General features: G+C 49.0%; 4 protein-coding genes across 5 annotated transcripts in view; 2 read left to right on the top strand and 2 right to left on the bottom strand.

Annotated features, from left to right (window-relative positions):
- Positions 1 to 936, top strand: part of LOC306791228 (semaphorin-6C-like) — a gene marked incomplete at its 3' end in the record, with an annotated part of 39,165 nt that extends 38,229 nt beyond the window's left edge. Inside the window, exon 20 of the mRNA XM_079287855.1 lies at positions 1 to 936. This exon is cut by the window's left edge and continues 267 nt beyond it. Within this exon, the coding sequence (XP_079143981.1) occupies positions 1 to 936 (936 nt within the window).
- Positions 937 to 8,356: 7,420 nt separating this feature from the next.
- LOC306791226 (uncharacterized protein) lies at positions 8,357 to 9,062 on the bottom strand (the record flags this gene model as incomplete). The annotated part of the gene is made up of 1 exon (XM_079287853.1): positions 8,357 to 9,062. The coding sequence occupies exon 1, from the start codon at positions 8,819 to 8,821 to the stop codon at positions 8,357 to 8,359; it is 465 nt and encodes a 154-aa protein (XP_079143979.1). The 5' UTR covers positions 8,822 to 9,062.
- A 2,679-nt stretch (positions 9,063 to 11,741) lies between these two features.
- On the bottom strand, positions 11,742 to 14,513 carry LOC306791319 (uncharacterized protein). Its single transcript, XM_079287976.1, has 2 exons — positions 14,059 to 14,513; positions 11,742 to 13,081 (listed from the first exon to the last, which is right to left on the bottom strand). The coding sequence occupies exons 1-2, from the start codon at positions 14,327 to 14,329 to the stop codon at positions 12,261 to 12,263; spliced, it is 1,092 nt and encodes a 363-aa protein (XP_079144102.1). The 5' UTR covers positions 14,330 to 14,513; the 3' UTR covers positions 11,742 to 12,260.
- A 2,136-nt stretch (positions 14,514 to 16,649) lies between these two features.
- LOC306791254 (uncharacterized protein) lies at positions 16,650 to 22,035 on the top strand. 2 transcript variants are annotated; one of them, XM_079287894.1, is made up of 6 exons: positions 16,650 to 17,017; positions 19,551 to 20,404; positions 20,600 to 20,661; positions 20,761 to 20,858; positions 20,940 to 21,112; positions 21,221 to 22,035. In XM_079287894.1, the coding sequence occupies exons 1-6, from the start codon at positions 16,771 to 16,773 to the stop codon at positions 21,653 to 21,655; spliced, it is 1,869 nt and encodes a 622-aa protein (XP_079144020.1). In that variant the 5' UTR covers positions 16,650 to 16,770; the 3' UTR covers positions 21,656 to 22,035. The 2 variants fall into 2 exon arrangements, with proteins under 2 accessions (XP_079144020.1, XP_079144019.1); XM_079287893.1 differs by having other exon boundaries at positions 19,542 to 20,404.
- The last annotated feature ends 544 nt before the right edge of the window (positions 22,036 to 22,579 follow it).

The raw sequence follows: 22,579 nt of genomic DNA, 5'->3' as shown, positions 1-22,579 counted from the left end.
GCCTCTTCACTGCCCCCCCCTGAGGAGAGGAAGGTGTTGAACGAGGAGCGAGCAGCAGCAGGGGGAGGAGTCCCGCATCACCACCACTCCCAGCAGTCGCTCCCCCAGACGGTGGTGGACGTGTCGGCGCTGGACGAGCTGCTCAAACACATCCATGAGGTCAGCGCGTCGGGGACCGGAGGCATCAAAGTCCTCACCTCGTCCTCCTCCGGGGGACATCATCCCAATCATCACCCTCACCCTCATCACCCTCACGGCCAGACCCGCACCCACCACTACAACCACAGCCATCACCATACCAACCACCACAACAACAACAACGCCGGCGGTCAGCATCACCAGCAGCAGATCCCCGAGACGGAGTCCGCTCCGTACTACAGCACCTCCACGCTGCCGAGGGACGGCCTCCCCAAACGCCCGGAGGCTCCCGCCCACAACTCCACCTCATCCTCCGCTTCTTCCTCCTCCTCATCCTCCAACAACCCCACCTCCTCCACCTCCATCCCTTCTTCCTCATCCTCCTCCACTCCACTCCAGCAGCAGGTGATTCCGGAGAGGCCCGGAGAGAGCGACGTCTCGGTGAGCCGCCGCCTCTCCCAGCGCCACTCGCTCATCAAGATGGCCGCCGTGCCGCGCCACGACAGCTTCAACCAGCGGGGGGGGGGCCACGCACACTTTCTCGCCAGGATGAACACCAACAGCAGCAGCAACGGCCCCCCCAACGGCAACACGAACGCCGACGGCGAGAGCCGGCGGCCGGCGGTCGGCAGCGCTTGCCTGATGCGGCAGCACAGCTACAGCGAAGGGCCTCACGTGCAGCGGGCGGCCATCGTCCGGAGAACGGCGTCGCTCAAACCCCAAGTCCCGCCAAAACCGCTGTTTCTTCCGAACGCGGCGGCGTCGCCGGTAGCCAGGGCGGGAAAATACAACTACTGAGACTGTAAGAGGAGGCGGCGCCGGTCCAACATGGCTGCTGCTGGTCCTCACAAAGTCCGGTCCTCCTGAACGTCTGCAGGGCTTCTGAGAAACGACTAAATGAGAGCATTGATGGGACGAAAGGACACAAAGGAGACTTTGAGCTCTGTGGGTCCCGTCCCTCCTCATTACCTTCAGCTGTGGTTCTTCCTGCTGACAGGATGCCGGCTCTCTGAGTCACAGAGCAGAGAGACGCACTAAACGCCGTCTCTGACTGTTTCCTTCGGGGCGACTTTCCCTTCGTGACAGACTTGCAGGAAGAGGCGAGACGTGTTCGTGGTTCTGAAGAAGTCCCCCAAAGGCTGGAGGTGGCCGACAAAGAAATCCTTGATGAATGCAGTTTTCTTATGAGCGCTTTGATCTGACGCCCCCGGTTGTTGCACCTTGGCACGGGGCCACAGATTCCACTTGCAAAGATGCAGAGAAGCAGAGACCCCGACGTGGAGAGACTCTGGGTCCGCTGAGAGAGCTGGACGCGGAGTCACAGACGTCTCTCTGAATCCGGTCCAGAGAATACTGAGAACCCTCCACGTTGGTTTCAGTTATCGTGTCCGACGTTCAGGAGACGGAGCTCGTTGAACACATCAGCAACACAGAAAGACACGCGATGCTTCGTGATGAATGTTCTTCTTTTGTACCACATTGGTATCTGAAGCAGTAATGTTGTGTCCGGAGTCCAGCAGGATGAATGACTAGAAGGTCATGCACTCGGTGCTCCTCTTATTCAGCAGCTTGTATGTTCAAAGGACTTCATTCATGTTCTTGAATTCATATTCATTTGCTCTCCAGAAGCTCAGCGCTGAGTCTTTATGAACTGCAGGATCTTTGAAGACGTGTTCGATGGAGCTGTTGATCAGATGTTTCCTCACGAACCCCGTAAGCTCACAGCGCACGTTCTCTACGGTCAAACATGTCGAGAGCAGGAAATCAGCAATAAACGTTGAGTCGACCCTTCAGCTGCATGACGAGCTGCAGGAGATACAGGAAGTCAGATCAGATGTAACAACAGAGTCCACGCTGTTGAAGTTGAGTGTTCGGCTGCATGTGAGCAACATGTGACTGCCCACCACCACCACCACCACCACACCACCACCACCATACCACCACCACCACCACCACACCACCACCACACCACCACCACACCACCACCACCACCACACCACCACCACCATACCACCACCACACCACCACCACCATACCACCACCACACCACCACCACCACCACCACCACCACCACACCACCACCACCACCAAACCACCACCACCACCACCACCACACCACCATACCACCACCACACCACCACCACCACCACACCACCACCACCATACCACCACCACACCACCACCACCATACCACCACCACACCACCACCACCACCACCACCACCACCACACCACCACCACCACCAAACCACCACCACCACACCACCACCACCACCACACCACCACCACACCACCACCACCACCACACCACCACCACCACACCACCACCACACCAACACCACCATACCACCACACCACCACCACCACACCACCACCACCACCACACCACCACCAAACCACCACCACCACCACCACACCACCACCACCACCACACCACCACCACCACCACACCACCACCAAACCACCACCACCAAACCACCACCACCACCACACCACCACCACACCACCACCACCACACCACCACCACCACCACACCACCACCACACCACCACCACCACACCACCACCACACCAACACCACCATACCACCACCACACCACCACCACCACACCACCACCACCACACCACCACCACCACACCACCAAACCACCACCACACCACCACCACACCACCACCACCACCACCACCACACCAACACCACCATACCACCACCACCACCACACCACCACCACCACACCACCACCACCAAACCACACCACCACACCACCACCACCACCACCACACCACCACCAAACCACACCACCACCACCACCACACCACCACCACCACCACCACACCACCACCACACCACCACCACCAAACCACACCACCACACCACCACCACCACCACACCACCACCACCAAACCACACCACCACACCACCACCACCACCACCACCACCACCATACCACCACCACCACCAAACCACACCACCACCACCACCACCACCATACCACACCACCACACCACCACCACCACCACCACCAAACCACACCACCACCACCACCACACCACCACCACCACCACCACACCACCACCACCAAACCACACCACCACACCACCACCACCACCACACCACCACCAAACCACACCACCACCACCACCACACCACCACCACCACCACCACACCACCACCACACCACCACCACCAAACCACACCACCACACCACCACCACCACCACACCACCACCACCAAACCACACCACCACACCACCACCACCACCACCACCACCACCACCATACCACCACCACCACCAAACCACACCACCACACCACCACCACCAAACCACACCACCACCACCACCACCACCATACCACCACCACCACCAAACCACACCACCACACCACCACCACCACCACCACCACACCACCACACCACCACACCACCACACCACCACCACACCACCACACCACCACCATACCACCATACCACCACACCACCACACCACCACCACCACACCACCACCACCACCACACCACCACCACCACCACCACCACCACCACACCACCATACCACCACCACCACCACCATACCACCATACCACCATACCACCACCACCACACCACCACCATACCACCATACCACCACCATACCACCATACCACCACCACACCAACATACCACCACACCACCACCACCACCACACCACCAAACCACCACCACCACACCACCACCACCACCACCATACCACCACACCACCACCACCAAACCACCATACCACCACACCACCAAACCACACCACCACCACCATACCACCACACCACCACCACCACCACCACCACCACCACCACACCACCACCATACCACCACACCACCACACCACCACCATACCACCACACCACCACCACCATTCCACCACCACCACCACACCACCACCACCACACCACCACCATACCACCACACCACCACCACCAAACCACCATACCACCACACCACCAAACCACACCACCACCACCACACCACCACCATACCACCACACCACCAAACCACACCACCACCACCACCACACCACCACCATACCACCACACCACCACCACCATTCCACCACCACCACACCACCACCACACCACCACCACCACACCACCACCATACCACCACCATACCACCACCACACCACCACACCACCACCACCATACCACCACCATACCACCACCACACCACCACCACCACCACCACCATACCACCACCACCATACCACCACCAAACCACACCACCACCACCACCACACCACCACCACACCACCACCAAACCACCATACCACCACCAAACCACACCACCACCACACCACCACACCACCACCACCAAACCACCAAACCACACCATACCACCACCACCACACCACCACACCACCACCATACCACCACCACCACCACCACCATACCACCACCACCACCAAACCACCACCACACCACCACACCACCAAACCACACCACCACCACCACCACACCACCACCATACCACCACCACCACCACCACCACCACCACACCACCACCAAACCACCACACCACCACCATACCACCACCACCACCACCACCACCACCACACCACCACCAAACCACCACACCACCACCACCAAACCACCATACCACCACACCACCAAACCACACCACCACCACCACCACACCACCACCATACCACCACCATACCACTGATGGAAGGGTTCTCTCTCTCTCTCTCTCTGCACAGATTAAGCAATAATGAAGCCGGGGGGGGGGGGGGGGGGTTATATTCTGCCAAATGACTCGGTGCTTTCAAAGCAGACTGAGTGATGGTTCTGTGGTTTTGTTCAGATTCAATAAGAGAGGACAGAGCAGCGGGGGGGGTTACATCATCCGCCTTCATCGCCGACCTGAATCCCCCGTCTGACTGGAGCGGTTCCATCGCTCAGCCTGGTTCTGGTCTGGAGGTTCAGAGGTTTGGAGGTTCAGAGGTCTGGAGGTTCAGAGGTCTGGAGGTTCAGAGGTTTAGAGGTCTGGAGGTTTAGAGGTCTGGAGGTTTAGAGGTCTGGAGGTTCAGAGGTCTAGAGGTTCAGAGGTCTAGAGGTCTAGTCTTCGACCTCGTTAACACACGTGGTATAAAGTGAACATCGCTGCACCAGCATCTCAAAGCTACAGGTCTTCACGCTGGTTTCCGTCTCTTCTTCGAGGTCGACATGCAGACGCTCTGAACTTTTTTCTGTCCTAATTGGAACATTCAGCTGGTGAAATATGTTGCAAGAGATTTAAAATCGAACAGACAAACGGCTGCATCACGACAACATCACATGTTGACAACAACAAGAAGGGAACGACGTAGAACCGATATGAGAAGAACCACGTAGAGACGTGCTGCTGTTGGTTTCTCAGTAAACTGAATGTTTCAAACGTCCTCTTTCTTATGAACAACTTTCATACTTTGTCATTTCACTTACGAAACGTTTTAGCTCATCAAACATGTTCAAACGATACGCAGCTCGGTGTGGACGCAGAGCAGAGACAGCCTGCATCAATAGATCGGGACCTGCACCTCCAGCAGCACCGAGTCCTGGTCCAGAGGCTGAAACAGGACCAGCAGCTCAGAGCTGCTCATCTGGTCCAAAGAAGAGTCTGCGCTCATCGACATGAAGGCAGCGTGAGCAACAAGACTCTCCGTCTTCTTCTGAGTAGAAAGCTGTCAGCAGGGTCTGTCAGAACCCTCAAGGACTCGCTGGTCCTTGAGGGTTCCCACCGGGTGCTGCTGCAGAATAAACACGACGGCTCGTTTTACAATAAAATGGGTTTTGTATGAAGATGCAGATGCACCCTTGAAAATAAATGTGTTCATTCAATTGGTGGTTCTCTGCTCCGTCCTCTGAACATCTGTTGATTCAGGGGGGGGGGGGGGGGGGGGCACTGTGACATCACTGGTGGACTCACAGCGCCACCCGGTGGGCCACACGACAATGTAATAAAGTCTGTTTACCGTACTGCTGTTATTAACGCGTGGACGACGTGTAAATAAAGGCGACTGTGGAACATCTCTGCGAGTACGACGCTTCTGTTCCCGTGGAAGCTGTGGGTGAACAGGAGGAGTTGAAACAGACCAATAGAACCAGGTTCTAGTGCAGGAGGGTCTGTTCCCTTAAGTATGATTCTGAATGGGGTTCAAGGTCTTCAGGATGTTTCAAGAGTCCTTACGAGGATCGAGGACCTGAGTGACAAGAGTCCACGAGCCCTCGACAAAACGTCTCGAGTGGGTTCAGGAGTTGTTGAAGGAATCCTGAGAGGTTGGTCAGGCGTCCTAAAGGACGCCTAGGAGTCCTCCAGACGTAGTTCAGAGCCAGCAGCTAACGGTGCAACAGGACTAACGGTTCTGCTGTATTTACGCTCTGAATTTTGAATTGAGCACCTTTGAGGTGGTGCGAGTCACCGATTGGGTTCTACAAGTTGAGTCCAGAAGGAGTTCCTGCTGTCCAGCGATCGCTGAGGTTCTAGAAGTGAGTGAGTTTGTGTGGACGTAGAGACGCTGAAGATGTTCCAGAGAACTCAAGATGAAGAGAAGAAGAGTTCTGAACAGATATTCAGTCTGCGGAGAGATTGAAACAACGCTTTGTGTTTTTAGATACAACCATCGGATCGATTGTTTTATTGGAGATTTATTCTTTTCTTCTTTTAAAGTAAATTCATACAAACAGAATATTTTAATTCATCAACTCTATTCGTGACATTTTATCAGCAGATCTGACGTATTGAATAATTAAGCTGCTGAAACAAACATCATGACCGCAGGTTCACTGGAAGCGTTTTCAATAAGCTGCTGTGCTGCCACCTGCTGGCCTGAAATAACATCAACTACTCGATCTCTGCATGGACCGAACATGTGACAGAGTGAAGATGAAGATGAACAGAGTGAAGATGAAGATGAAGAGTGAAGATGAACAGAGTGAAGATGAAGATGAACAGAGTGAAGATGAAGATGAACAGAGTGAAGATGAAGAGAGTGACCTGATGAGACGGTTGTACATATGTAGACTGTCAGCGTGTTATTTTAAGATCAGAATTATTTAAAACGGCCTAAAAATAAACGTCTCAGCAACAGTCTGCAGGTTGAACCACATCGAGCAGTTTGAACATCTGTAAGTGACGATCAATACGTTTCAGCCTCGCCGGCCATGTGACCGGACATTAAACACAAACGACAGAAACACGAAGATGACTTTTCAATCGAGTGATTTTATTTCTTCGTGTCGTACATTGTTGTTGAAGCGTCGTCGGCCTCAGGACACGAGACACGAGATCGTCTTAAGATTTAAATGTCGTAATGAGACGCGAGCGTCGTCTGTGATGTCATCAGACTGCTCCAGCTGTCCGAGCGGTCTGGATATATTTAATAATTATTCTGCGTAGAGCCAGAATATTCTCACATATTACTCGTGAACTAAATATGAATTTAGACCAAAACAGAGTTTGTTGGAACGTTTTCTTCATTCGGTGAAAGAGAAAATAATTTTATGGTTTAATAGTTTAGATGCTAAATGATTTCCTTCGCTGGCGTCTTTGTGAGTTTATTTAGTTTACGTCAGACTAAAAGGAGTTTTTGTGTAAAGTAGTTGCAGCTCGCGCGCAATGCATCCTGGGACATGGAGGCGCAGCTCTGCAGCCGTTAGAGATCAGAGTCATCCTCCAGCTGAACACAGCAGTGATTGATCCACGCGGAACAAACAACGGGTTCATTTCCCTCTGAAGGTGAAGAAAAGATGTTTGGTGGAACCCTTGTGACTGTCGGACATGTTGCATCTGTAAAGCGTAGAAATGTCTGTTAAGAAAACATAGAAAAATACATTTTATATAAATATGTCTCGGTCCATCTCCGCACCAACGTGGATAAATATCAACGTTCATTTATTCCTCCTCGTGTTTAACGGCAGCAGAACACAATGGAGAACGGTTCCGTCTCGTCCTCCTCTGACTGTCGACGAACCAGTTTCAGCAGAAAACAAAGTGAAAATAAAACCAGGAAACCTTTAGATCCACAACACCGACTGCTCAGAACTATCTGTCAGCGTTTCACTTTTCAGAGGAGCTCAAATCTGATGGAAAGTTAAGAAACAAAGTAGAGAAGCCGCTGTGGAGGCGGAGCATCAGTGGAGACCAGAGCTGTGGAGGCGGAGCATCAGTGGAGACCAGAGCTGTGGAGGCGGAGCATCAGTGGACACTCGTCCCTCAGCTCTGCTCCGTCTTCTGTCCCGCGTGTGTGCGGATGTGGCGCTTGTAGTTGGAGTTGTCGCTGAACCGGCGGCCGCACTCGTCGCAGCAGTACGGCTTCTCCCCCGTGTGAATCCTCAAGTGTTTCTGATAGCCGTCGAACCGCGTGAGCCTCTTCCCGCAGATGTCGCACGTGTACGACTTGTCCACTTTGGTGCCCGCCTTACGGTGCACCTGCACATGTTTGGCCCAGTGGCCTCGCTGGGCGAACGCGCGGCCGCAAATGGTGCAGATGTACGAGTCCAGCACCTCGGACAGCGACGCGTCCAGCTCCACGCAGTCCAGCCGGCCGTTACCAGACGCGTCGGGGACGTCGGGGACGTCCTCGTCCGGGTCCGAGCCGGTCTGCTGCAGCGAGGTGCCCGGCTGGGGGTCCGGATCCGAGTCGTCCGGGTCCTGGAGCTTTGAGAGCGAGGAGGTCATGCAGTCGTCGTCGTCCCGCTCGCCGCCGCTCTGGAAGAACACGAACTTGACGTCGTTCTGCTCCGACGTCTGAGACGCCTCCTCCTGCTGATGATTGGTCCACAGCTCCTCCTCCTCTTTGATGGGAGGAGCCTCGTCGCTGAGGCCGGAGCTCCAGTCCTGCTGCTCACAGAGAGCTGAACAAAGCAGAGACACGCTTAGAGGCTGCTTGTGTTTCAATGACACTGGATCTTACTTCACTATTTCTGCTTCTGCTGCTCTACGTTTTACTGCAATATTTTGACAAAATAAGTTTCCAGTTACTTTGGAGATTATTATATACAAAAACAAACTAATTACTCACAAGTGTAAACTAAATATAAATACGAGCCCCACCGTTACCATCTGCAACATTAAAGTGATGAAGAGTAACTATAAAACAACAGAATGTTATTCTTTCTGCATAATTAGTCCTTTTACTTTTGGTACTTTTAGTATATTTTGATGCAAATACTTCTGTGTACTTCAGGTATAAATTGTGTTGTAAAGGTTAATTTCTGGAAAATGAAAATGAAATGAATATGAACATAAATGAAGAGCCGTAGAGTCATGTCGCCCCCTGCTGGACACCAGAGAGAATGCAGCTTCAACACGACGCTTTGAGGTCTCACTACGTCACAAACAGCAGCGTCACTATTTAAAGGAGACACCTCGCGACACATTTGGGTAATTGGAGGTTCTACAAACTGAAATAAAACAATCCAGTCGGTCGTTCGTGGCCAATCACATTTGGTTTCCTCTTCTACGTCACATGTCGGTAAACCGGGAACGTCAGCGACGGTACTGGTGTCGGTGAGCCGGTGGCTCGGTGAACGTTTACTCGCCTGTGCTGTTGACCTGTAGAGATATCTGCGGCTTCCTGGAGAGGTCCAGCAGCCGGCGCTGGCGGTCGATCTCCAGCTTGGAGCGGGAGATCTCCTCCTCGTACTCGGCTAAGGTTCTCCCGAACACGCCGAAGATCTCCTCCGCGGCGGCGGTGAGCCGCTGGTTGATGAGCAGCCTCAACATCTCGATCTTAGACATGTGAGCGGCGGACTGGCGACACCAAACGGGAGAACTTTGCTCTCCGAAGCGTCGTGGTCGGTTGTTTACTCGTTGCACTTCCGGGTTAAAGTCTTTGCGCATGCTCAGTGAGCTTTTCAGAGGTACCCATTGGATTAGACGTGTGGGTTTACTGCCACCTGCTGGAGGTCTACGTGCACGTTTTGATTCTGTTATTTTTAAAACATTCACAACATTTGCCTTCAGATAATCATCACTGTTTCGATTATTGTTGTGTTCATATTTCATGTCCTGCACTTTAAACTCTAGTTGCAATAATCTTTCAGTATCTGATAGTCGGTGTAAATTGATATGTTCTCAAATAACACAAAATGAATGAGACACTTTGTTTAAGATTTCATTGCCTTCATTGCTTTTCAGTGTCAGTTATATCTCACCGGTTTTCTCTGTGGTACATTTATTTATTTATTTCATTGAAACAAACAATTTTATCTTTGTTTTTATTCAGTAGAAAATCTTCCACCATGGGCACAACTTAACTGAATCTGCACATAGAAATAAAATAATGGAACAATATATTGGCTCTCATCTCCACCATAAGCACTTTGTAAGTCAAAGGGCTTGATAATAACCATACTTTATCATTTTCACATACTTGGTAGGCATGGAAATGCTCACTGATATGGTCAACCGCAAAGTAGTCCAAAGTAGAGAACCCTGTCGACTGAACGGATCTTCTTTATTCTGCACGTGATGAGTCCTGCCTGTTCTCCGCTCCACACAGGAACCCGGTTGGTGGAGAAGATGTGTTTCGGTACATCAGCATGCAGGGCTCAGGCAAACATGTCACTGTTGTCCTCAATGTCCACAATAAATCCCTTCAAGGGTCCATACTCACCATGGTTTGAAGGGGAGTCTCCCAATGATAGAGATTTAGGGATGTTTTTGAAGTTTTAAGAGTATTTTTGAGCAAGGACGAGTTCAGACTGCAGCGTTCGCTCTGCTCACCTCCAGGTCCCTCATGCGGGCAAGAAAGACTGCAGCCGACCCCTCTGACCCTGGACACAAACAGAGTCCTGTTCCTCTGGCAGGAGGCCCATCAGGGCCGAGACCTCCATCAGGACCGAGACCTCCATCAGGACCGGGACCTCCATCAGGACCGAGACCTCACGCCACAAAAACAGGTTCTTCCCGTTTGCAGTTGTGCTCATCAATAAAGTCCGGGACCCCCAATGACTCACTTACATCCCGGTACAATCTATTGTTCCATACGTTTGAACATCTCTTCTTAGCACACATGACATAACATACTTGCTTTAACATAATTTTATTTGTTTTTTTGTCTTATTGTTGTTCCTTGTGTGTGTAATGTACGAGACAATAAACCACTTCTGGTTCTGTCGCCCCCTGTGGTCTAAAGCTGTAGTGTCTCTGATCGCCAGAGCCTCTTTAGAGAACCTCTCATGTTACTGCAGCAGGTCTGACAGTCTGCTCCTCTCAGTCCTGGTTCTGGTTCTCCTGTTGCCTCCCTTCCCTCCAGCGGGTCCAGCAACACGTCCTGGGTCTGCAGCAGCGTGGTGTCGGTGTTGACTCCCAGAGAGGAGACGCTCTGCTCCTGGAGGACGAGGACGAGGACGAGGAGGAGGAGGAGGAGGAGGGTCTGTCCACGGTGGACCGGTCTCTGCTGGAGGATCTGGGTCTGTCCACGGTCTCTGCTGGGGTCTGAGCTGAAGGAGGTTCTGGTGAACCTGCATGAGTTCATCTGGTTTCACCAGAATCCGACCCGGTGGCTCCGATGACGAGCATCAAGAACAACTCTATAGAAACAGACCATCTTCTCTCTGAGGGTCTCTGTACTGATGGAGGTCTGTAGAGGATCAGGACTACACTGAGACTGGTTCATATGGAGGACCAGGACTACACTGAGGCTGGTTCATATAGAGGATCAGGACTACACTGAGACTGGTTCATGTAGAGGATCAGGACTACACTGAGGCTGGTTCATATAGAGGATCAGGACTACACTGAGGCTGGTTCATATAGAGGATCAGGACTACACTGAGGCTGGTTCATAGAGGATCAGGACTACACTGAGACTGGTTCATGTAGAGGATCAGGACTACACTGAGACTGGTTCATGTAGAGGATCAGGACTACACTGAGGCTGGTTCATATAGAGGATCAGGACTACACTGAGGCTGGTTCATAGAGGATCAGGACTACACTGAGGCTGGTTCATATAGAGGATCAGGACTACACTGAGGCTGGTTCAGAACCAGATACAAGTTCCTCACCATCACTTTGAGTTCAGAATAAGAGGGTTTTTACCGGTGAAGCTCATCATCCGTCCTCACAGCTCTTGAAGGACGTTGCGGTGCAGAGTCCCCGTCTTCACTGGTCAGACTCTCCTCTGACAGCCGTGTTTGTGGAAGCAGGACAGCTGGCTGAAGTGTCTGTCGCAGTTGGAGCACCAGTACGGCCTCTGGCCGGTGTGCGTCCGCAGGTGCACCGTCAGGTTGCCCTTCTCCACGAAGCCGCGGCCGCAGTACACGCAGGCGAACGGCTTCTCGCCCGTGTGGCTGCGGACGTGCCGCACCAGCGTCGCCCTCCTGCCGAAGCTCTTGCCGCAGACGGTGCAGCCGTACGGCCGCTCGCCCGAGTGGATCCTCGTGTGCGTCCTCAGGTTCCCCCGCAGGGTGAAGCTCTGACCGCAGACGCCGCAGCGGAACGACGACTCCTTGTGAACTCTGAGATGGCGCTTCAGGTTCTCCGTTTGCTCCAGACGTTTCCCGCACAGGCCGCAGTCTCTCAAATGTGCCGATGCGTGTTTGAGGAGACAATCGATCCTCTGGAAGGACTCGCCACACACTTTACAGCTGAACACCGGCGGAGGCTGATGGTCTTGCGACAGATCAGTCCTGCTCTGAGATGAACTCTGTCCTTCTTCTTCCGTCTCCTCTGGTTTCCAAAGTCCTGCGGTCTCTCTCCAGTAGTCTCCGCTGTCTTCGGTCTCAGAGGACTCGGCGAGGAGGCGGCCGTCGCTCGCTGCTTCCGAACCACCAGCTGGATCAAAGTCCCCGTTTGATTCTGAAGCTGCACATTCCTCGCTGCCAACTTCTGTTTTAATCTGAGCAGGCGAGGCGCCGATGTCAGTCTGGTCCAGCTGGACACTCGGGATCCGATCGTCAGGTTTTATCCAGGAGGAAGTCCGCAGACAGTCTGACGGGAGGCAAACGACAAAAACAAGAGTTTTTATGAATAACTAAAACTGTGTGTACATTTCAAATGATTCAGCAACGGATGAGAATAAATCCAGAACTAACTCCAAGGTGTCTGCAGGTTTAATCAGACCTTTTTAAATACTAACATTTTAGATCCATTTGGCATAAAATCCTGCAGTTGCTGTTCGTTCGGCTCCGTCTATTTCTTGAGTCGGAGCATATAGTTCAGTAAAACTCCACCAGAGAGCACGACAAGTTTATTACCGTTAAAATGTATTTAAAATGTCACATGTGGCCGATGAAGCCCTCCCAAATAACCATATCAATATCGGCATTAAAATATCCAGAATAGTTTTATTTTCGATACCGTAAGTTCATTTTGCTGATGATAGTTCTGTATATATGTGTGTGTGTGTGTGTCTGTGTGTCTGTGTGTGTGTGTCTGTGTGTGTGTGTGTGTCTGTGTGTGTGTGTGTGTGTGTGTGTCTGTGTGTGTCTGTGTGTGTGTGTGTGTGTGTGTCTCTGTGTGTGTGTCTCTGTCTGTGTGTGTGTGTGTCTGTGTGTGTGTGTGTGTGTCTGTGTGTGTGTGTGTGTGTGTGTCTGTGTGTCTGTGTGTGTGTGTGTGTGTGTGTCTGTGTGTCTGTGTCTGTGTGTGTGTGTGTGTGTGTGTGTGTGAGAACAACAGTTTTCTGGTTTGCAGACATTACACAGTAGTTGGTGGTTTGCATTTTGCCGTGTTTTGAATTGCTTATTTAATGCAAAGCACATACTACAAGTATTTCAGCCAAAAAACTCACGATAGACTTTGACACAATCGTGTGTGTGTACGAAACTATCAGCACTCTTATTTCTGCTGTTATTTGCATCCTGTGTTTTGTGTTGTGAGGTCGTATATTTAGCGACTGTTCTTTTTTGATATATTAATGTAAAACAGCATAAAAGCATTAAACATGTTCGTGTCCAGAAGGAACCGACCTGCCGTCTGGTTCCGCTCGCCCTCCTCGGACCTCAGGCGGTCCAGCTGTCGCCGCTGGCGGTCTATCTGCTCCCGGTACCGGGCCACGGTCTTCCCCAGCTCCCCCAGGATGTCGTCCACCGCCGCCGCCAGCCGCTCGTTGACGAACAGCCTCAGGGTCTCCATGTCTGGCGGCGGGCTGCTCTCACGGTCCACACCCGCGAAACCCTCCACGGCTCCGGGAGGGAACGGGGAGGAAGGCGAGGGGAACGCCTGTCGGTGGGCGGACATGTTTATTTTTCACTCTCCCTGATTAAAATGAAGCGTTTTATCCTCAAAAAAACAAAACACTTCCGGGTGTTGTGGTTGAAGATGAAGAACGCTGATAGATAAACGTCGTAACGGTTAAAACACCGAAACAAAACCGATAGAATGCCCCTCAGCTGGTTTGCTTCTGTCGAACACTGACCGACTGCGTCAGAAAAGTAAACAATTCGGCTGAGTTCCGGCAGACATTGATGTCGTAAAGAAACAATGTCCGGTCATCAATGGTTCCGGGAGGACAAAAGTTATCTATTTTATATTTTAGAAGTGACAAGAGGTGAGAGAAATATTCATATTTTACCCACTGTAAAAATAAAAATCATGGAATGAAATACAATTATGTCGAATTATGTAGATTACAAGGTCCAGGCCTTCACCTATAAAAATGTAACTTAAAGAGACAAACCAACCAGAAAGAGACTCAAAATGACCACAAGATGAAAAGAAAAACAACTACAAAGAAAAACAGAACTACAAAGAGAAATAGAACTACAAAGAGAAATAAAACAACTACAAAGAGAAATAAAACAACTACAAAGAGACATAGAACAAGTACAAAGAGAAATAAAACAACTACAAAGAGACGCAAAACAAGTACAAAGAGAAATAAAACAACTACAAAGAGACACAGAACAACTACAAAGAGACACAGAACAACTACAAAGAGACACAGAACAAGTACAAAGAGAAATAAAACAACTACAAAGAGACACAGAACAACTACAAAGAGACACAGAACAAGTACAAAGAGAAATAAAACAACTACAAAGAGACACAGAACAACTACAAAGAGACACAGAACAAGTACAAAGAGAAATAAAACAACTACAAAGAGACACAGAACAAGTACAAAGAGAAATAAAACCACTACAAAGAGACACAGAACAACTACAAAGATAAATAAAACAACTACAAAGAGACACAGAACAAGTACAAAGAGAAATAAAACAACTACAAAGAGACACAGAACAAGTACAAAGAGAAATAAGCTTCCCAGCTTCATCAAAGACAAACTGAACAGATGGAAACAGAAGCTGATGGAGAGGACTGTGGAGGACCAGAACCAGGCAGTCCTTTACATCGAGCTGCTGATGAGACTTCACTCTCCTATGAACCTGAAACTGATGACGGAAGAGATTGGGAGGAAATGAAGGAACCTCAGTCAGATTTAAACCATCTACAAAACAATGAAGTATCTGTCAGTGATCTGGACTGTAATACTGGAAAAACTTCAATCCGCAACAGACATGTGAAGAAGCGTACTGCAATCCAAACAGGAGTGAATCTATTTAGTTGCTCCATCTGTGGGAAAAGGTTTTCCCAGGAGAAGTCCTTAACGACGCATCTCGGACTTCATACAGAAGGAAAACATTTCAGCTGCTCAGTTTGTAGTGGACTCTTCAGTACCAGTGCGTTCTGGTGAATCACATGAGAATTCATTCTCGGGAGAAACCGTTCAGCTGTTCAATCTGTAATCAAAGATTCATAGAAGTGTTTTTCTGCCTCTTTCTAGCGTGTGGTTGTCTGGGACGACTGTGTCCTGGGACCAGAGGTAGTTTTTTCCAAAGTGGGTTAATATTGTAATATTTCTGAGGAGTAATGTACTCATTGTGTAACTCCATTGTGTAACTGTAATCGTACTTGCATCAGTGGATTCAATTCCTTTTAATGGTAAACCAGTTTTTGTTTTTCTTATATTTCTCTTGTTTTTTGTATATGTAAGCTGTTATATTGAGCAGGTTAAGAAGCAGGGTTACTGTATATGTGTTGTGTGCTTTTATTGTGAAGGAGGAGACGGAAGGAGAGTAAGAGGAAAGAGGTTCGGAGGAAGTGTGTGGACGAGAAAATAAAGTGGCTGCCATGCTGAATGCAGAGCCCCGTGTTTGTTATTTTATTATTATCATAAAGTACAGGCGCAACAGAAACCCTCGGCTACATATATATTTCATATGTGTGTATGTACGATGAGAGTAATGTGTAACCGGAGTCAAATTCCATGCATGCGCACGCATACATGGCCAATAAAGCTGATTCTGATTCGGAGATCTGAGAAATATATGTATATAAATTATATATATACATGTATATATGTATATGTACATATATATATGATCCACTTTCCTTATGGCAGAATAAAAAAAATACATGTATAACCTCAAGGGCTTTTATTTTGTAGCCGACCCAGCATATTGCAGAGGAACCGGATGTTCCTCGCTTGTTTAACGCTTGTTTAAGGACTTATGTGCACATTTTCGGGTCGTTTTTACCTCAGGCTCATCTCTGTTTGCCACGTGCTAGCAGGAAATAGACGGAGACGGACCTACACAGCGCTAGTCGGAGTCTCTGTTCGATAGAAACTAAATATCGACCCACAAAGTCCACGTGAACCTGTCTGAGTGGAGGTTAGCATGCTAGCAGGAAGTAGACGGACCCGAGCAACAAGCGCAGGTCAGAGTGAGAACATGTCTAAAGTCCAAATGCTGAGATGTTTCGTCAACCAGCGACTAACTGCGGCTGCTGAAGAGATATTTGGTGTGTTTGAAAGAACGATAGCAGAGTACGAGGAGGAACTTTCTCGTTCAAAAGAGCAGAACGAGCGACAACGGAAACTACTGGACGCTGATTTCATCCCTCAGCGTCGGTCACACAGAGCAGGTTGGTTCTCTTTGTTTTATTATCACTTTAAACTGCTGACAAACCAGAGAAAGAAGTATTCACATCATGTACTGATGTAGGTACTACGCTGAAGTATTTCAAAACTCTGCAGCGTTATACTTCACCTCCACTACATCTCAGAGGTATTTTTTTATATATATCTTTTGTTTGTCAAAGCTTCACGTGTTAAAGCTGCATTCTCTCTAGTGTCCACCAGGGGGCGACTCCTCTGGTTGTATAGAAGTCTATAGAAAATGACTCTACTTCTCTCTTGATTTATTCCCTCAGTAAACATTGTAAACATGAGTTTATGTCTCAATCTCTAGTTTCAAGTCTTCTTCAATACAGCATGATGTTCATTTAGTACATTATGGTCCATTTAGAGTCACACAGACCATAAAGCAGGGGATGCTTTAGGGCGGGGCTACACGCTGATTGACAGGTCTCTATACCGTAGCGACAACAAACTAATGGATGACGTTTCTTTGTTTTATTGTCATTGTTTTGTCGTACAGCTGTCGTGGCCTGCGTGTGGCAGAGCGTTGGGATGAAGCTTGCCGCATGGTTGTTGACAACCTTTTGGAGAATTGTGACATACTATGTTTACAAGAGACATTCTTACCGAAGCAAGACTTGGAAAAACTCAACTCTTTTAATGATAACTTTCATGGTGCTGGGGAGTCTACAACTGACTTTGGCATGGGAATAGAGTCTCACCGTCTCACCGACGTCACGATCTCCTTAGTTACGAGGTCTGTCCGCCATGTTGGAGTACATACAGAAGCTACATGGCGGCGAGTAAACAAGGAAGTGCGGCGAAAATACCATACTTTGAATCACTGGATAGTGCACGTTTTCCTCTCGCGCACCCCTAGAGGCAGCTCACACTTTGGGAATCCCTGTACCAGAGTATTTTAATATTCTGCAGCTCAATAGTTATGCTCTACTACACCTCAGAGGTCAATATTGTACTTTTTACTTCACCACACGTTAGGGCTGGGCGATAAATCGATTTAATCGATTAATTCGAATGTGTGCTTTAAGGCGATGTGTTTTATTGAAAATCGAGAAAATCGCCCCCACCCCTTTTTCCCGTAGTAGAGTGCGCGCGCATTGTTTACAAACTAAAACAATGGCGGCCAGCAGCTTCACTGCTGCCGCCGCCACCTCACAAAAACAACCCAGCATTTTGGAGACATTCACCAACTGTACTCCGCATGAGAAGAAGAGTGCCCGGTGGAAAGCCATCACGGATGCAGTCGCGATGTATATCGCAAAAGATATGGTGCCCATATACACCGTGGAAAAGCCGGGGTTTATTCACCGTCTCAAAGCTTTGGACCCCAGGTACGTGCTACCAAGCCGTAAACATTTTTCTGACGTTGCCTTGCCTCGGCTGTACAATAGTACACGCCAAAGGATCTCTGCGGAGCTGGAGGGGATGTCATTCTACTCCGCAACAACTGACCTGTGGTCCAGCAGGTTGACCCAGACACCGATCCACTTGACTGGTGGAAGCGTCACCAACTTAACTTTCCAAGGCTAAGTACTTTAGCAAAGAAATACCTCTCTGTGCCAGCTACAAGTGCCCCCTCTGAGAGGCTTTTCAGTGTGTGGGGGGGGGGCATTGTTACATGCCACCGTGCATGCCTGAAGCCAGAGGTAGTAGACAGGCTTGTCTTCCTGGCAAAAAATATTTAGAAAAAACATGCACTACTGTTTAATACTGTTGGTTATGTTGTGAATGCACTTGATTTTGTTTACATGCACTTATTTACTGTGCAAAATATGTTATGTTGATGTTAGATCAGATGTTGCACTTTTGAAAATGTGAATGTTAAAGGGTCATATACATTTTATTTCATGCTGTGTTTGTATCAGTGTATTCAGTTAGAAAAGCTTACTGTAAAAAGTTACATTTGCACAGTTGTTTACAATGGAAGGCTACTATTTAATGCCATTTAATGTTATGTTTAATTTAATTTTATATTTAAATGATTCAGGCAAACAAAAGAGTGACCAAATACTTTTTGTATACTACAGGCACCTTTCTACAATGTTCAGGTTTTGTTTGCACTTTATTTTTATCAACCTACTTGGGAAAATCATCACAAAATAAAAGAAAAAATTGTTTTCAACAGCTTCTGTCATCTGCAAAAAATTTTGGGGGAAAAAAATCGATTTAAATCGTGAATCGGATTTTTTGTAAAAAAATCGGAGATTTTTTTTTTAGGCCATATCGCCCAGCCCTACCACACGTCGAACAGCTTTAGTTCCCTTTCAGATGACAGTTTTTCATCTCCCTCCTGTCCAATGAAAACCTCGTATCTCCAGATGTGTTGATGTAAAACCAGCCGGGCAGTTTGTTTTAGTTTGAATGAGGTCCAAATATGTTATACCGGGTCTGCAACATGTCTGCAACATGTCTGCAACATGTCTCCACATGTTTAGGAAAGTAGTGATGTCAGTGGATTAGTGGTTAACGTTAAACTACAGTTTTCTAAAGCGTCTGTTTTTCATTTAGTCTCCACAGATGTGCAGCAACTGTTGATGAGAAGAGAGGAGGTTCCCCCTGAGCAGCAGGAGTGGAGCTCCAGTCTGGACCAGGAGGACCCAGAACCCCCACACATTAAAGAGGACCCAGAGCCCCCACACATTAAAGAGGAACAGGAGGACCCAGAACCCCCACACATTAAAGAGGACCAGGAGGACCCAGAGCCCCCACACATTAAAGAGGACCAGGAGGACCCAGAACCCCCACACATTAAAGAGGACCAGGAGGACCCAGAACCCCCACACATTAAAGAGGACCAGGAGGACCCAGAACCCCCACACATTACACACATTGTTCCACAGGAAGAGGAGGAACTCTGGACCAGTCAGGAGGGAGAGCAGCTTCAGGGTCTGGAGGAGGCTGATATCAAGTTCCCATTCAGTCCTGTGAAGAGTGAAGAGGATGAAGAGGAAGCTCAGTCCTCACAGCTTCATCAAAGACAAACTGAACAGATGGAAACAGAAGCTGATGGAGAGGACTGTGGAGGACCAGAACCAGATGAGAACTCAGATCCAGATACTGATAACGAGACTGAAGACACTTCTGAACCCGAGACTGATGACTGGAAACAGAACAGAGACCAGGAATCGGGTTCAAACTCTCTGACAAATGTGCTTAATGATGAAGAGGAAGCTCAGTCCTCACAGCTTCATCAAAGACAAACTCAGGAGAACGGAGAGGAAGAGCATTTGAAAACAGAAACTGAAGATCCTCTGCCTGGACGTCCTTGCGATCGACTCCTTTCAGCCAGTTCAGACGAAAAGAAACCGCTTTGCCGAATATTCTCCATGGAGACGAAGAGGAAAAGACCAGCACACAATCCAAACATTGCGGTAAGAATATATATTGTCTGAAGTGAGTGAGAAACTCTGAGTGCTTGAGCAGAGCTAGTGTAAGTTTAAATGTACAGCAGGAAGAAAGCATCTGCCTTTAAAGCTGTTTGTTGTGATAACGTGTGTGACCGACTACAAACCACTTCAACCTGGATGAATATGTGGGCCACAGAAGTAACTCTGTCCCGTGTTTAGGCAGCGGTGCGTCGTCTTCACGACTCCAAAGCGAATAGAAGACGCTACGACACGGCGCGAGGGTGAGATTAATAATATATATATATGTTTTCTACATGCATTTTGCTGTGTAAACGTAAAAACATGCGTCCTCTGACCTATTTACAGTGTTGTTTTCACAGAATGAAGTCTCCTCACAACGAGGCAGTCACGTCTGTCTTGGTTGAAGCTCTGGCTGCGAGGCCTGATTTGCACAGCGTGCATCATGACGTCCTTCTGTGTGAGTTAACAGAACTACTGTGCAACGGTCTTTTCTGTGCCTTCATTTACCTGTAACATACTTATTCATTTCATCTTCCAGCTGCCTGTGAAAGCTACTTCGAGTTCGTACGCAAGCGCCTGACACCGCTGGCAGCATCCCAGAGGACCGCGGGCCAGAGGACCACGTCCCAGAGGACCACGTCCCAGAGGACCGCGTCCCAGAGGACCGCATCCCAGAGGACCACGGGCCAGAGTGGACAGAGGAGCAGGACGGTGAGATTAGTTTTTCATAACTGTCTTATCTGACAATGAAATTAGCGAACAGGTCACAGTGGACCAATGAAACTGTTTGGGCAAACTCACTCTCACTTCATTCTTCAGATCACCCATTTTGCGCTTCATGCACGCACCCTCACCACGGAAAAGACACGAAGGAATGCTTATGATGCGGCTTTCAAGTTGAAAGCGATCCGTCTGGCTGTCGAAGAAGGAAATCGAGCTGCCTCGTGTACGCTCGGCATCAATGAATCGATGGTGAGACGCTGGAAACGGCAGCATGAAGAACTGACTCGCTGCAAAAAGACCACGAAAGCTTTCAGAGGCAGGAAAAGCAGATGGCCAGAACTCGAAACCGTTCTTGGAGACTGGGTGAACACACAGAGAGCAGACGGCCGAGGTGTTTCCACCGGGCAGATCCGACTGAAAGCTAAAACCATCGCCAGCGAGAAGAATATTGAAGATTTTAGAGCCGGACCGTCTTGGTGTTTCAGATTTATGAAACGAAAAGGCCTGTCGATTCGGGCCGTCCCCGATTGAGCGTCTCCCGATTGAGCGTCTCCCGATTGAGCGTCTCCCGATTGTGTCTCCAGCTGCTGTTCAGACAGAACGCCACCAAATAGATACAACTTAGAGGCAAAAACACATTCCAGGCCCATCTGATGCCCAAACCCTGCTGTAGCTCCAGACGCTGACGTCACGGTGACGACATCCACGTCGTATTTAAAGTCTCTGTGAACTACAGGCGATCTCAACCGTCACATTTTACTCTCTGGCCTTGATTTCTCTCTTCAAAATAAAAGTCCTGCTCCTCTATGGAAGCGGAAGCATCACGATGAGAAGTAGAACGTGTCTTCAGTGCAGAATAACAGACGATAGACTCCATGTTTCTGTTGGTGTCGGGTGAGTCGGGGGTTCAAAGGGTGCTGTGTTTACAGTTTGTGCATTTGCTGAATCAATAAAGTTTATTACTTTTATTAACATGTTCCTCGCAAATGTTTTTGTTTTCTTAAACCAAATATTATTATATAATATATAATATTCATATCACTGATCACTGAAGCTGAGGGTTCTCAACCGTGTGTGTGTGTGTGCGCAGTATACGTTTGTGAATTATTGTGTACATTAAGTCATGAAAACGTTATTGTTTTTAATAGTAAGCATGATTATAATAATTGTATTATTAGATGCTTATATCAGTAAATGTACACAAGACGTCACACTTGCATCACAGTACACTAGAGTGGAGACTGTTCAAAGGAGGAAGTCGTTATTTCGGGTTTTATGGACAACTTGGCTGGAAACGCGTCTTTAAGAGTGTGACTGCTGGAGAGAAGCTGAAGGTGGCAGCACTGCAACATCGTGGGTGCAAACTGCGTAAAACCTCGAAGGTACCGGAAGCAATTGTACTGACTGAGGCTAACCAGGCTAACATTAGCAACGCGGAGTCTGTGTGAAGAGTGT

This window comes from Melanostigma gelatinosum, assembly GCF_949748355.1.
Source record: "Melanostigma gelatinosum genome assembly, chromosome: 17".
Classification (NCBI taxonomy): domain Eukaryota; kingdom Metazoa; phylum Chordata; class Actinopteri; order Perciformes; family Zoarcidae; genus Melanostigma; species Melanostigma gelatinosum.
The sequence above is the reverse complement of the archived record's forward strand: the minus strand, read 5'-3'. Positions and strand labels throughout refer to the sequence as shown.